This window comes from Corylus avellana, chromosome 1, assembly GCF_965113065.1.
Source record: "Corylus avellana chromosome 1, dhCorAvel1.hap1.2, whole genome shotgun sequence".
Taxonomy (NCBI): domain Eukaryota; kingdom Viridiplantae; phylum Streptophyta; class Magnoliopsida; order Fagales; family Betulaceae; genus Corylus; species Corylus avellana.
In genome coordinates this window covers 47,888,444-47,903,373 of record NC_142490.1, presented here as the reverse complement: position 1 = coordinate 47,903,373, position 14,930 = coordinate 47,888,444, and the positions used below count along the sequence as shown (strand labels likewise).

At 37.3% G+C, this 14,930-nt stretch overlaps 1 protein-coding gene across 1 annotated transcript; it reads right to left on the bottom strand.

Annotated features, from left to right (window-relative positions):
- Positions 1-2,223: 2,223 nt before the first annotated feature.
- Positions 2,224-7,322, bottom strand: LOC132172727 (heavy metal-associated isoprenylated plant protein 7). Its single transcript, XM_059584284.2, has 5 exons — positions 7,097-7,322; positions 6,839-7,004; positions 6,402-6,595; positions 5,147-5,237; positions 2,224-2,814 (listed from the first exon to the last, which is right to left on the bottom strand). The coding sequence occupies exons 1-5, from the start codon at positions 7,103-7,105 to the stop codon at positions 2,474-2,476; spliced, it is 801 nt and encodes a 266-aa protein (XP_059440267.2). The 5' UTR covers positions 7,106-7,322; the 3' UTR covers positions 2,224-2,473.
- Positions 7,323-14,930: the final 7,608 nt, after the last annotated feature.

Below are 14,930 nucleotides of genomic sequence, written 5' to 3'. Positions count from 1 at the left end.
TGACTCCGTGTTATCGAAAGGTTGGGAATCTTGGAAGGGCGCCCCACTCCCAGGCACTTAATGCACTTAGGACAGGGGAATGACAATGAGGCCTACTGCAGAAAAGTCCTGCTTTTCGCATTCTTAACTTACTTTTCATTATAGCTAGCCGTGGTACCACCCCACCATTTTTTGTATTGAATATGACTTAACCAGTCAGCTTCATTCTTTGTCGTCTAAGCTACCTTTCAGCTTATGTAGTGTAATGCACCAATGGCCTTGTGGTCCAATAGCCTCTATACTTTACAGGAAGGCCATGGACAAACCTCAAGAATCTCGTTCCCAGCACACGCCACAAAAGTGTTCATGATCAGCACACTGCTATTTGCTATGTACATAATATTTCATGTTTCTAGGGAGTTGTCTCTACTAGGTGGTTGGTATCATTGTTCAAAGAGCAGTTCAAAAAGGAGCCTCCCAAAAAGCTAGCCCAGCCCAAGACATTACCAAAAATACGAGTATATGGTACCCAGACGGAGCTGTAGCCTGTAGGCTCCATTATTCATTGGTTCTGAACAGCCCCAGAAGTCACTAGGAGTAGCTAAGCATCACGCATGAAAGAGATCGATGGAAGCATCATTTTCCTTTAGAAGTTCCATCTTGGAGTGGCATGGGAATCTCTCAGGAAATATGTATCATTTCAATTATCTTTGCTCGTCACTCCACGTTGACAACAGTGGTAATGGACCAGAGGCATCTAGGATGAGTGGTTCACATATGAGGAGTGCCCTGTTGTGGAAAATGGAATTCTACCATGACCCATTAACCACACGTTTTAATCCTTCCAATTTCTGTCAATGTTTCTTTTGAGTGGCTGCACTATGAGCACCATCAGTGGAAATGCAGGAGCATTGATTGTACCATCCTAATTCAGGGCCGGCAATTTGACACCCTATAAGGCTTTAGGTTAAAAAAAGTAATAAAAAAAATATATATATATATATATATATATCATTTTCTCTTTTTTTTTTTTTCCTTTTATTATTTTTAATCCTCCACTTTATATTAATCCGCCCTGCCTCCTATATCAAATATCTCAAAGTACAAATAAATATCATATGATTGCAGACTTGGGCTTTGTTCAAGCCCATCCTGGATTCCTGGTCGCAGCATCTCAAAGTCCTTTGTCCTTGCTGCAACAATGAAGATGCTGAAAATAGTACAATTGTATAGCGATGACCCGCAACATATGTGGGTGCTCTGAATTTGTGAGCTCCACTACTGCAATAGCTAGGATTGTGATTGTGAAGCCTTATCTACATATAGCAACAAAACTGATCAAGAACACCAGGCTTAATAGTGAGGGATATCTGTCTTAGCTAGGAATCTTTACTTCTGTTCATACCAAAGTGAGAACATCTAATACATGCATGAGTGCTTTGAAGAAATAATTAATGGCCAAGTCTGTCTGAGAGTTCAAGTGCATTTTATTAATGTCGTTTTCTGCTTAAGTTGGTGTATACTAAATATCCTATATGTCTTTGGTGCAATCTTAACTATGTATATAGATGTTCTTGGACACCCTCCTCTTATAAGCTCATTTTCAAGAGTGAGCTGTTCCCGAAGTTTGAATAATTTGGTAACAGAGTTAGCCACCACATTGAAGGTTATAATAACGGAGGGGGCGACTTATAGGATAACGTGGGCCACTATGGACGTCAGCTATGAAGTTTAGTGATATGTTACAATTCCAAGTATTATACAATATGACTTAAGTACAACATTAACTTTATGTATGTAAGCTTTTGGATACCTCCCCTTGTTAGATGGTTTTCAAGAATGAGTTTTACTAGAAATTTATATTCCTGTAATCAATCCGACCCATTAGATAAAATTTGAACTCATAACCTTTTTATCCTAAAAGTTTCAGCTCATAGCTAGAAAATGATAAATTTAGTCATTTAGATAATATTCAAAAAGGTTGCCTAACTATTGGAAGATAGAATAAAAGTTGGATAGAACGTCGAATCTTAAGAGAAGTACTGTCACGGATGCCAAAGCAAAAGTGCAGATGAAAGTATGTATAAAGAAACTCCATTAAGGTGTATATTTTGAGCTTACTGAAGATTTGAGAATTGAAACATTCAAATGTTTATAGCAGATATCAATCCGGCCAGTTACTTGGAGTGAGTTGGCTTGATTTTGCCCTATGTACACTTAAACTTCTTAATATTAAGATTAATCTGAATGCAGTAAGCACGCACTTTCTGTGCTAAATTTGTACATACAAAAACTTAGGCCAACGTAGCTCATTACAGCATGCAGAGAGCTTTTATGGATGCATGTGTGCAGTCCATAGACACATACTTCAAATTAAGTTCAAACCTAAGAAGCAAAAAGACTCGATGACACTTTATATGGGATGGCATAAACCCATGACTTTCGTACTTATTAGCATGCATGTCTAAGTACACATAGAAAGCACAAGGATTGGTCACATAACAGAGCAAGCATTGGGATTCTCATCACTGAAAATCTGAGGTGGGTATGCATATGCATACTCCAACAAGTGCTTGGATGGCCAATATTCACTTCGCTTGATATCACTCTTCTTGTCGTCCTCTGCATTGCCTTCTTCACCATCCTTCTTGTCTCCCTCTTTTTCTTCCTTCTTTTCCTCTTCTTTCTTCTCCTCTTCTTTCTTTTCTTCATCCTTCACTATGGAGGCTTGCTTTCTGGTTCTCTTGTACACATAATCAACCAGCATCGCCGGATCGACGACGCCTTTTACGACTACCTGATCATTAGCTAAGTCTGTTTCCACTGATTCAACACCTGCCATACACTCCAAAATCTCACATCAGTGAATCCAACCATATGTGTTGTTCATTTCGACATGGACATCCAAGCCATAAAGGGTAATTTTTTTTTTTGTTTGGGGGCAATTAAGTAAGAGAAAAATGGAAAAACAAAAGGAAAACTACAAAAACAAAGACCAAGGGAGAGTGGGCAGCTCATGAGGGGTTGGACAGAAAAATGCGAGGAGGCAAGTGGGCCAAAAACCCACTGCATAAGAGCCCTTTCTCACGTGATTACTGCAATTTCCCCACCGTCCACTTTTGACAAGGGATTGCAGCAAATCATCATCCGGTGTGGATTGGGTTGGTTCCAAAAGGAAGCTAACAAATTCGATCCAAATTAAAGTCCAATTGACAAGAGTGATTGACATGCGATATGATCACACCGATTGATTTTATTGCATGATTATCAAGAAAAGAATCTTCAAAGGAGAATTTCGCATAAGAGGCTGGCCATTGATTAAACCAATATGATGGGACGAGTGAATTAATCAGGTCTTTTCATCTCCAGTCCCAAATAGAAAAATCTAATTAAGAAAGGTAACCCATATAATGTGATGGGAATAGGCTGCAATTAGCTGGCTATCAATGGGAGAGGGTTTACACTTACGATTATTTGGACATTTGTATAATTAAACAGGTAGATTTCATTTGATAGTATGATCACACAGTGCTTTGATAAGGTTTATTTGCTTAGACAGCCCAAGGTGCAGACCATCTATTCAGACAAGTGAACTCCATGAAAAATTTGCTGCAATTCGGTCATTCCCATGATTTATAATTACATGTTTTACTCATTTGAACCAGCTGTATACAATTTGTTACTATTTGATTCTTTATTGACCTTCTATCACACGTCTTCAAGGTTTTGACGGTCCATCAGTCACACAACTTACTTTTTTAGGCAGATTGAAGGTCCATAAATCTCCTCAATCGGCCACTTAAGCTACTATAAATTAAAGGACACAACTTGCAAATGGACTTATTAGGCCCAATGAACCATCGAGTGAGGGGACTCAAGAAAACAAATAGTATAGATTGCTGTCAAGCTTCAGTGTCAACTTATGAATGTAAAATTATAAACGTTAATATTAATCTGACCTAGTAAATTAAATGGATAAGACCTTTTAACCTTAACTAGCACATAACTCGCGCTATACACGGGACTCTTCATTATAATTTAATTTCAAAAACTTAAACGCATCCCATCTTACTTTTCATTATAAGTTAAAATAGATGTATGCAAAAATCTATTACGCCTCTTTTAATAAAAAAACATACTAAATGTTATACACCAGTACATTACTGAACATGTACTTTTTCTTTTTTAAAGTGTACCAAACATGTACTTAATGAAAAGTATAAAAGAAAAAAAAAATAGCAAGAAGAAAACTTGAATTTTGATTATCAAAATATTGATAGAAAATTAGTAGGAAATTCTGATATTGTTGATGTGATATCTCTTTAGTGTTTCGAAAGAGTTTTTATTCTTTTTTTTTGCACAAAAATCAAATAAACACTCTATAATCTTCTATTAGCCCACTAATCCAAACAATTTATTATCTTAATTCAGAAGTTGCAATTTATTATTTTTTTTCAAGAACAAATTGAAAAAAAAAAAAGAAAAAAGACGACCTAAAAGTACAGTTAATACTCAATTATAATTGTTTGGAGATGGTTGTGTTATTCTTATTTATAAATTATCTATTATTACTTGCACAAAGTATATGTAGAAAAAAAAAAATTGTCTTCTAGCCTTTTCTAAATTTGAATTAAAAATATTAAAGTGACTAAAAGTATTAATACATAATAATTTGATTTGTATTATTTGTTTCCTTATTTGATTTGGACATTAATAATACTTAATATTGTGCATTAAATGTTTGAATTTAATGAAATCACATATAAGGAAAATTATTGAAATATAATTAATTGCCTTTAATTAAGCTAATTTAATGACCGATTCACTCTTAAAAAACCGGTTCAAAAATTATGCATTAAAAAAACTGATTTATTCTTTTAAAAAAAGGGTTTACGTCACATGTCACAATATTAAGACACTTCTGAGAGTGATTCGGCTTATATATATGACTAGCTAATTTCATGTTGAGTTTGTCTCAAATTTACGAATCATGTAAAAAATTGTCAGCTCTAATTTAAAAGTAGACCTCTTATATGGGTGGCTCTCATAGCTTAATATTTCCCTAATTATTTTCCAACTTTGATTATTACAAGGTAACATAAGCTAGCAATTTAGATAATGGAGAATAATAATAATAATAATAATAATAATAATAATAATAATGTACCTTGAATTTTCCGGATTCGCTTCTGTATACCTTGAGCGCAAGCATCGCAATGCATTCGAATTTTTAGTACGACTGTTATAACAGCAGGAGGCTGATCACAAGAGATCCAATTATTGGTCAGATACAAATAATTTTATATTAAATTTTAAATTAACCCTTCAAAGATTAATTGATTTAAGTAGCAGAGTAAGATAAAAGTGAAATAAAAGTAGTAGTTTGTAGTATTTTACAATGCAGCAAAGAAGTAAAATGGAGTTAAAAGTTTTTACCGTCAGCATTGTGTTCTATTTTGAATCTTGGTTAAGGTAAAACTAGGGGGGTGGGTGAGGGTGAACCCGTGACTCCATTGTTGCAGTGTTTACAGTGGATAAATTGATCAAGTTGTGGAGTTGTGGGGGAAGTGGGGTCAAGAGCTCGTGATAGGCTCATTTACCTCCCCTTGTAAAATGTGCCTACTTCATGGGTGGGTTACCTTTCCCACACTGTTTGGTTACTTTCATGTCAGCAGCAACAAAGCTCCACCTCCATCCACTATACATTTAAGTGGGTGGGGGAGAGAGAGTCCATGGTCTAAAGGTAACTCCTATATATACCCAACTTTAATGCTTTTAATTACCAGGTCAAATTTTGACTGTTAGAAACTGTTGGGTAGGATCTTACATTCTCACTAGAGACTAGGCTCTAGAGAGCAGAGAAGGGTACAAAGAAAAAGTTAAAGGGGAGGACATATTTATTATTTACCCATGGGAGGAAGGTAAAAAGTTAAAAGTGTGAAACTCTCCATATACAAACACCAAAAAAAAAAAAACAAAAAAAAAAAATATAGAGATAAAAAAATAAAAAAAAATAAAAAATAAAAAAAACACCAAAATGCTAGAAATCATATTCTTCTCCCGCGATGTTGACGTAAGTTAAAACTATCATGTTAACAATCTAGAATAATCATAAGATAATGTGATTTTTAGCATTATTCAAGTGTTAAATCTTTCGTGTATATATATATATATACACTAACACCTAATTGCACCCGATCCCGTCCCAAAATTATCCGTCCGAATTGGTAGAAGGATTTTCTAGCACAAATATAGATGAATTGGTTTGTTAACAAAAATATGCAATTCTTTGGACTCACTTTTTTAATAATTTTACAAAAATATAACAATACAATTAGATGTTTATCTCTTTTCTTTTCTCCTACAATTGATATATGTCATATTATATTGAGAAATAAATACTATAGGGTTAAAGAGTTTACCTCTTCTTTTTTCTCTTCCTTTTGTTCTTTGTTTTCTTCCTTGTTCTCCTCAGCGGGTTTTGGCAAAGGTGAAATTATCTCCACCTTTCTGCCACTTTTCTTTTGTAGCCTTTCGCACACCTTTATGGGGTCTGCTGCCTTCCCTTTCACCACCACTTTGCTGGCCTTGCTGTCTGTTGTTACATCTTCCACTCCTGTGATCAAAAACAATCATATCAATATTCTTTTTCTATGGTACACAAGGATTTTTAAACTTTATGTTATTTATTTAAAACGTGTTAAACGTTAAAAAATATATATATACATATATTATGGTCTTTAAAATAATTTAACTAAATCCTCAGAGATGGGATCTTAAATTTTCTGAGGAAAAAAAAAAAAGTGATGTGAGAATTCAAACAGGCTTAGAATATAATGAGTAAATTAAGGGAAATAACCTTCAAATCCTTTCAAGGCTCTTGCCACTTTCCTAGCACAGGCCTCACAATGCATATCAACCTTGAGAACAATCTCCGGTGGTTCTTCTTCCTTCTTTTCTTCCTTTTTCTCTTCTTCCTTCTTTTCTTCTTTGCTTTCTTCTTTCTTTTGCTCTTCCTTCTTCTCCTTCAGCAACACAAAGAAAAGAACAAATGAGGAAGAAGAATATCAAACAGAGAAAAAAATGATATAAAAATGGCGTCATAAAAAGAACTTACTTCACCCATTTCTGTGATGCTTGTCAAAGTAGTCTGCTTCAGACAATATGTACGTTATGCAAGAAATGCAGACTTCAAGGGTTCACCCTCTCTGTCTCTTTCTCTCTCTCTCTCTCTCTGCGTATTTGATAGTGTGTGGGGAGTAGTCTAGAAGAGGAGAAGGAGGAAGAACATTTAAGTAACGTGGGGATTCCGCAAATCTGATGTGGAATTGTTTAATGCAGAGTAGACATACGTCCTTTAGCCTACTCAGCATCTCATAAAATGCCCTCCATTTCCTTCTAAATGACTCGGCTGCTGTACCCCAATACTGTGTACATTAAAAGAATAGGACAAATTAGTGAATAATTGTTTTGTCGTGACATAATGGTAAAAGCATGTGTTATGTTTTGAATAGGGTTTGTGATTTTAATATTTTATTCATGTATTTGTTTGAATAACATAAGACAAAATGTTTAACAAACACAGCCATATCTCTTGCAATTAATATATATTACTGATATATATAAATTTTTAGTAATTTTATTGTTTGGATTTCTATCAATTATGTTAATAAATATGAGAGAAGTCATATGAGATTTACTTATCCAAGCAGATTTTAGGCATCTTGTCTAGGACTGAGCAAATTACCAACTAACCGACTTCCGATTGACTTTCAACCGTTACCGACTTGATGGCAGACGGTAGGCGGCATGATTTTTTTTATTCCAAATTTTTCGGTTTGGTAGGCAGAAGAAGTTTTTTAACCAAACCGATTTTACTAACTAATTTTCGACCAACTTTACCTACAAATTTGCCACTTTTGCACATACCAACATTACCGACACCGACTTCCGACCGACACCGACTTTACCGACCGCCATTCGGCTCAAAATGCGAAATAAAATAAAATTTTGCGGAATAAGTCAGTGAAATAACCGACTTTATCAACATTGTCAGTTCGAAAGGCGAAAATAAAATTTTTCTACCGAAATCAACATTACCGACCGACGCTCTTGTCATTCGATTTTGGAAGATGGGCTTCATAAGAGCTCTCTCACATTTGTTGCCTAGATTGCTAGTAATTCGAACAGCAAATGTGAGAAAACACATATGGTATTCATTTTTCTGAATAAATTTTTGGGTATTTTGTCTCCTTAAAAAAATAGGCCTCATAAGGACTCTCTTATATTTATTACTTGAATTTGTAGCAATTTGGATAGCAAATTACTACGAATTTAAAGACTAGCTCAAAAAAATGTAGCAAAATCTGTGTGATACCATAGTTTGCTGATAAGTGTGAATTAGATTGGAGCCTTGGGTGCCTACTTTAGGAGGTGATGATGAAGGATATTCACACAAAAAAGAGCCGACAGAAAGTCTAAAAAGATGTTGATAAGGTTTAACTTTTACACGATTAGCCTTATGAGACAAAGGTAATGAAATCCTGGTTTTGGTCGAAATCAAACTGCTCTATTTCTGTCTACATGGTATGTTACACCTTTAATTTATTGTAGAAATTATCTTCTTTTTTTCCTTTTTCCTTTTTTTTTTTTTTTTTTTTTTACCTACCAACCCAAAATTCTTTTTCTTAATCATCACCAACATGTGCCAGTACCCTTTTTATTGGGTATCTACACGTGCCAGCACCCATTGCCACAGAATGATTGATGAGTATATGTGATGATCAAAATCTCATAGATGCGTATGAAAATGATGTCAAATTCAGGGCCTTATATAATGTTTGTGGCTTTCCGTTATTGTCTCTTTATTTTCAATGAATTTCTTCTTCTTCTTTTTTTTTTTTTAAAAAAAAGAAATACATTCTAATTTCATTGATAATAATCACGAGCATAAAGCTCTTACATCGCAGGAGCACAAAGCCCTGAAAATGCAAATTATAGCCAAAGCTATAAGGATACAACATCACCTAAAACCTCCGCTAACCTATGACTAGTTTTCAGTTGAAATAACAGATCTGCATAAGACAGACGCAATCCAATGTATAGGTAGCGCAAATTCCTCCTAGACCCAAAAGCCAGAATGAAGTTCACGTCCACAACTTGAAGATTTTGACTAAAATTCACATTCATGACCTAAAAGATCTGGACCAAAGATCAGTTCACATTCAAGCAGGCAGATCGAGTGGCCAAGCCTTATTACAAAACAGAAGCAAGAAAACCTAAATAAAAAGTGGGCGAACCAAAGAGGCAGGGCCTTATTACAAGGAAATTTTCAATGAATTTCTTTTAGACAAAAAGAAAAAGAAAAATGCTTTCAATAAATTCGTTAAGCAATATCAATTTATAATACTCTCTCAATGCATGTCAAGTTATTTCATAGTCCATATTTTATTTTATGAACCGTTCGGGTTTTTTCTGTTTTTTGTTTTTATAATTTTATTAATTCTGAGATGGAAAGGAGAATGAAAGATAGAGATGGGATGGAGCCCAGAGATTTGGATTCCAAGCCCAAAGCGATGATGAAGTGCAGGGGAAGGCGAACCCCACGTATGGTCGGCCAGGTAAGGCTATCAGTGAGTGACAGTATCTATATGGAAAAAGAAAGGCTGGAATCGGACTGAGTGGGGACCATTTAGGACAACCGTTGGTTGTATGACACGTGTGATGATAAGCATTATCGTCATCTCCGATCTGGTCCTCCATTGAAAGTAAAGTGGTTGGAGAAAAGGAGAGAAAGGTAAAGCAATGGTGATTGGTTTGTGTCTTTACGTAAACAACTTGGCGGCCACTCTCAAGAATCCAACAGAGTCAAACAAATGAAATGGATATAAATTTCCTTCCAATTGGCTCGGAGAATTTCCTCCTATTTCAGTAATTCAATTTGTCATATGATTTTGTAAATACTGTGTTGAAAGAGAAATATAGATTATTTTCATTGAATGGGATATATTAAAATAGGACAAAAATTTCCTTCAAATCAGTTTAAAGAAAATATCTTTCGATCTATTTAAAATAGTACCAAGTGTTACATTAAATTCTTAAGATAGCAATTTACTAATTTAAATTAACGTTTTAAATATTTATAGGTACTGATACTAATTTAAATGAGTTAAAAAATATATTTTTTTTAAACTAGTTTAAAAGAAATTTCTACCCATTAAAATATAAGTACAAAAGTAAAAGACGACGAAAAGAAGCCGCTAAACTTTCCATGGGATCAAAAGCTGATTCTGAAAGCAAAAGCCATGACAAATTGGCAATTCCACAACACAACAAATTATCTCATTGATGGTCCCTCAAAGGAGGGCAACTAACAAAGACCCCCCCCCCCCCCCCCCAAAAAAAAAAAGAAAAAAGAAAAAAAGAGGTTGATATACGACCATACAGAAAGTGAATTAAATCCCCCCATCTATCTCTATAGGGGACGGCTACCAAACCCTACAAATTTGATTTTAGATTTTTTTTTTATTTTTTATTATGCATGTAGGATTGGAGTCGGGGGGGGGGGGGGGGGTGGGGGGGGCGGCGTATATCACATTAATAATTGAGAACATATTGCACCCTAGGTTGAGTCTTGTGCACACTGACACACACCACAAAACAAAATTTTAATTTATTGGCGTTTAGGGTTTGGGTGAATTTGATCCCACATTTTGATGCCGTACTTTTGTTGTCTAAGTTGTTTTAGATTAGAGTAATGCTAAAAATCACACTTTTATTTCACTATGTCACTATCATGATAATAGAATGAAAATGAACATATTTTTTATTTTTCTCTCTAGTGTCAAACCCTAGAGGAGAAGCAAACCAAACTCCAAGCCTTTGACAAACTGCTGTGAGGGAATATTGTGAAGCATGGCCGATGATCTTACGAAGATGTGGGGGAACTTTTCACTTTCAGATGAGGAAGGTGTGTAGATTGAGATTAAGCCCCATTCTATGGTTAACCCTGTGAACCGGGGGCAATCATGTTTGCTTGGGAAATTGGTGTCTGAAAGGATGGTGAGTAAGGAGATAATTAAATCGAAACTGATTAGAGGATGGAGACCGACAACTTTATCATTCAAAGTTCTGGGGGACAATCTGTTCTTGATTGAATTTGAGCATTCATAGGACAAATCAAGAGTCTTGGAAGGGAGACCTTGGGTATTCGAAGGGAGTTTATTTGCGGTGGAAGACCTTGATGGAGTGACGCTGTCCAGCGGAGATTGATTTTGACAAAGTTGCCTTCTGGGTGCGGATGATCAACTTGCCTCTTGCATGCATCTGCAAGGATGTTGGTTTTCAGATTAGTGCTTTTGTGGGCATTGTGGAAGAAGTGGATATAGAAGAAGAAGATATTGGGTGGGGTGAATATCTTCAGGTCAGAATTCGGATTGACCTAAAGAAGCCGTTGTCTTGAGGAGGAATGCTGAAGGTACAGGGGAGATCGGTTCGGGTAGTATTCCAGTATGAACGTTTGCCCATTTACTATTTTCAGTATGGTTGTATCAGTCACGGGATAGCAGGTTGCCTGAATAAAAGGAGTCCACAAATGAGAGGTGAAGGTCCTGACTTCGGGCCCTGGCTGAGGGTTGAATCTCCTTCAAGACGAAGGGAAAGAGAATGGCGCCGGCGTGGTGGTTGGGGGGAATATGGAGGGGGCCGTTTTCGTTCTATGGACGGGGGTTATTCTAACAGAGGTCAGGAAGGCAAAGGGAGAAACGAGGGAGTACTAGTTGGGGTGCTTCCGGTAGCCGTGGACACAACGAGGAAGAGGTGTAGTCGAGCGGAGGTGAAAATCGGCAGGGGAATTTTCCTCCGTTTCCGGAGGGAGGACATATTACAAGAAGAGGGAACATGGGTGAGAATTCCGGAATGAAGGGAGGATTCTCATGAGAGATTCACGGCCAAAACGGATCACCTCCTTTTAATGAGATGTCAATGGAAAAGGAGAGAAGTTATGAGGGAGATTTGTAATTAAGGATGCAGCTGGGGGAGACCTCTTTAGTGATTCAAGGGGTCGGCGATGGGTAGATATGGAAAGTAAGAGAGCTGCGAGTAGTAAAGATGGGGAGCTAGGGGAGTCCACGTGGAATAAGGAGAAGCTGACTGGTAATGGATGGAATGCTACCACGTTAGGTGGGTCCAATGGTCCTACTCATGGGAGTCAACATATTACGATTCCCCTGCAATCCCAATTCAAAGGCACTGAGTTTGTTCCCACGTGGAAAAAGAAAGCAAAGGCAAAGTCAACCCAGACTATTTCGGTTTGTGCTCAGATAGATATACGTAAAAGACAGACAAAAGGAGATATGGATGAGGATCTCTCAGAAGTGAAGAGAGGAAGGAGAAGTGGGCCGAATAGGGAGGAGAATAGTAGTCTGAAGAAAAATTTTAATGGTTCGGGATTGGCGGGTGCTGCTTCACAGCATCGCCGACCACAATGACCACCCTAAGCTGGAACTGCAGGGAGCTTGAGAATCCGCGGACAGTTCGCGAACTTTGTCAGTTGTGCAAAGTCAAGAGACACAGCCTAGTTTTCCATGTGGAAACCAAGGTACAACAAGAAAAGATGGAGAAAATAAGAAGCAAAGTGGGATTCCGAAATTGCTTTGTTGTGGATTGTGTGGGACGAAGTGGAGGTTTAGCCTTGCTATAGAAGGTGGACTTGGATCTTGAAATCCAAAACTATAGTCGTAGACACATTAACGCTGTGGTTACTTCGAAGAGGGGAGGGGAAAGTTGGAAATTGAAGGGATTTTATGGGAACCCAGAACCTCATAAGAGACACGAAGCATGGGCACTTTTGCGCCATTTAGCTGGTCTTGATCCTCAGCCGTGGGTTTGCTTTAGGGACTTTAATGAGATTACGGATAGAGCTGAAAAAAGGGGTGGTAATGAGAAGGCATTGGGTCAGATGAACGCTTTCCGGAACACCCTTTCTTTTTGTGAGTTATCGGATCTCGGGTGTAATGCATAATTTTTTACATAGAATAATGGGCAAGAAGGGGATTCCTTTATTCAGCCCAGATTGGATAGGGTGATAGCAAATGCTGAATGGTGTGCAATTCACCTAGTCGTGATTATTTCGAGTGAAGCTATAATCAATTCGGACCACATGCCACTATTGTTTACTTATAATAGTTTCGGCTAGGGTGGAAGGAGGACAAAATTGTTCAGGTATAAGGCTCATTGGGAGAAGGAAAAAGGGTCAAAGGAAGTGGTTAGGCACGTATGGAAGAAAAAATTCAATCAAGAGGACAGGTGGAGAAATATTAAGGGGAAACTTGATAGGTGCTCAAAATGACTATTAAGGTGGAGAAAGAATGAGCTGGGGGGAGTAGATAAAGAGTTGAGTATTAAAACCTAACAATTAAAAGATCTTTAACGTGGGATGGGGGACTCGGAGAAGGAAAAAGAAGTGGGCCTCCAAAAAGAGTTGCAGACAATGTTGGAAAAAGAAGAAATAAAGTGGAAACAAAAATCAAAGGAGGCATGGCTCAAGGAGGGAGATAAAAATACTAAATTCTTCCACGATTGTGCAACCCAAAGAAAACAAAGAAATTCCATTGATGGTATTATTGATGAGCAGGGGCGGTTTTGTGAGTCAAAAGGGGACGTGGAGTAAGTGTTTGTTAATTATTACCAAACATTATTTACATCCGAGGCCCAAACCGATCCAAATTTATGCTTGGGAAGAGCTTGAGTGTCGTGTGTCCTCTGAGATGAACGATGGTGTGATAAGGGATTTTTTTGTAAAAAAGGTACTTACAGCTTTGAAACAAATGTCACCCTACAAAGCCCCGGGACTTGATGGTTTCTCTGCGCGTTTCTTTCTTGACAATTGGGAGGTGGTAGGTGAGGAGGTATGTCAATCTGTACTAGCAATTTTAAATTCCGGTATAATTGCAAGAGAATTCAATTTTACGTATATAGCACTTATACCTAAGACTCCTAACCCTAAAAGGGTGACGGAGTTTAAGCCTATAAGTCTATGTAATATTTTTTATAAGATTATCTCCAAAGTCCTTGCTAATAGAATTAAGGTGATTTTGCCTAACCTGATTTCTATGAACCAAAGTGCCTTTATATCAGGGAGGTTGATCACTGATAATATTTTGGCCCCCTATGAGACATTGCATTCAATGCATACTCGTATGTGGGGGAAGGAGGGGTATATAGCTATCAAATTGGACATGAGTAAGGCATATGATCGGGTGGAGTGGGACTTCCTGGAGGCTATTATGAGAAGATTGGGTTTCACTGAGCAATGGGTTAATCTCATCATGATGTGTGTTCGTTCGGTCAACTATGCCATCTTGGTGAATGGTAATCTTGTGGGCCAAATTTATCCATCATGGGGCTTAAGGCAAGGAGACCCCATTTCACCTTATTTGTTCTTACTTTGTGCGAAGGCGTTGAGCTCTCTCCTTGTCAAGGCGGGGCAAAATGGGTATATTAAAGGGGTGCCTACTTCAAAAAGGGGTCCGAAGATCAACCACCTATTTTTTGCAGATGACAATTTACTGTTTTGCAGGGCTGATTTGAAGCACTGGAATCGGATAACAAAAGTTTTGGATACTTATGCACATGCCTCAGGACAACGGTTGAACAAAGAAAAAACTGCTATCTTTTTTAGCAGAGGTGAAGAAAAAAATTTTAGAAGTGGCGGGAATTCCTGAATCGCAGCGGTTTGATACGTAATTGGGGCCCCCGGCTTTAGTCGGAAAATCCAAAATGGCGAAATTCCAAAGTATCAAGACCCGGGTGTGGAAGAGGTTGCAAGACTGAAATTGAATTTCCTTTCTCAAGCCAGAAAAGAGATTTTGTTAAAGGCGGTAGTTCAAGCAATCCCTACGTATAGCATAAGCGTCTTCCTTCTACCAAAGGCTTTATGCAATGATATTAAT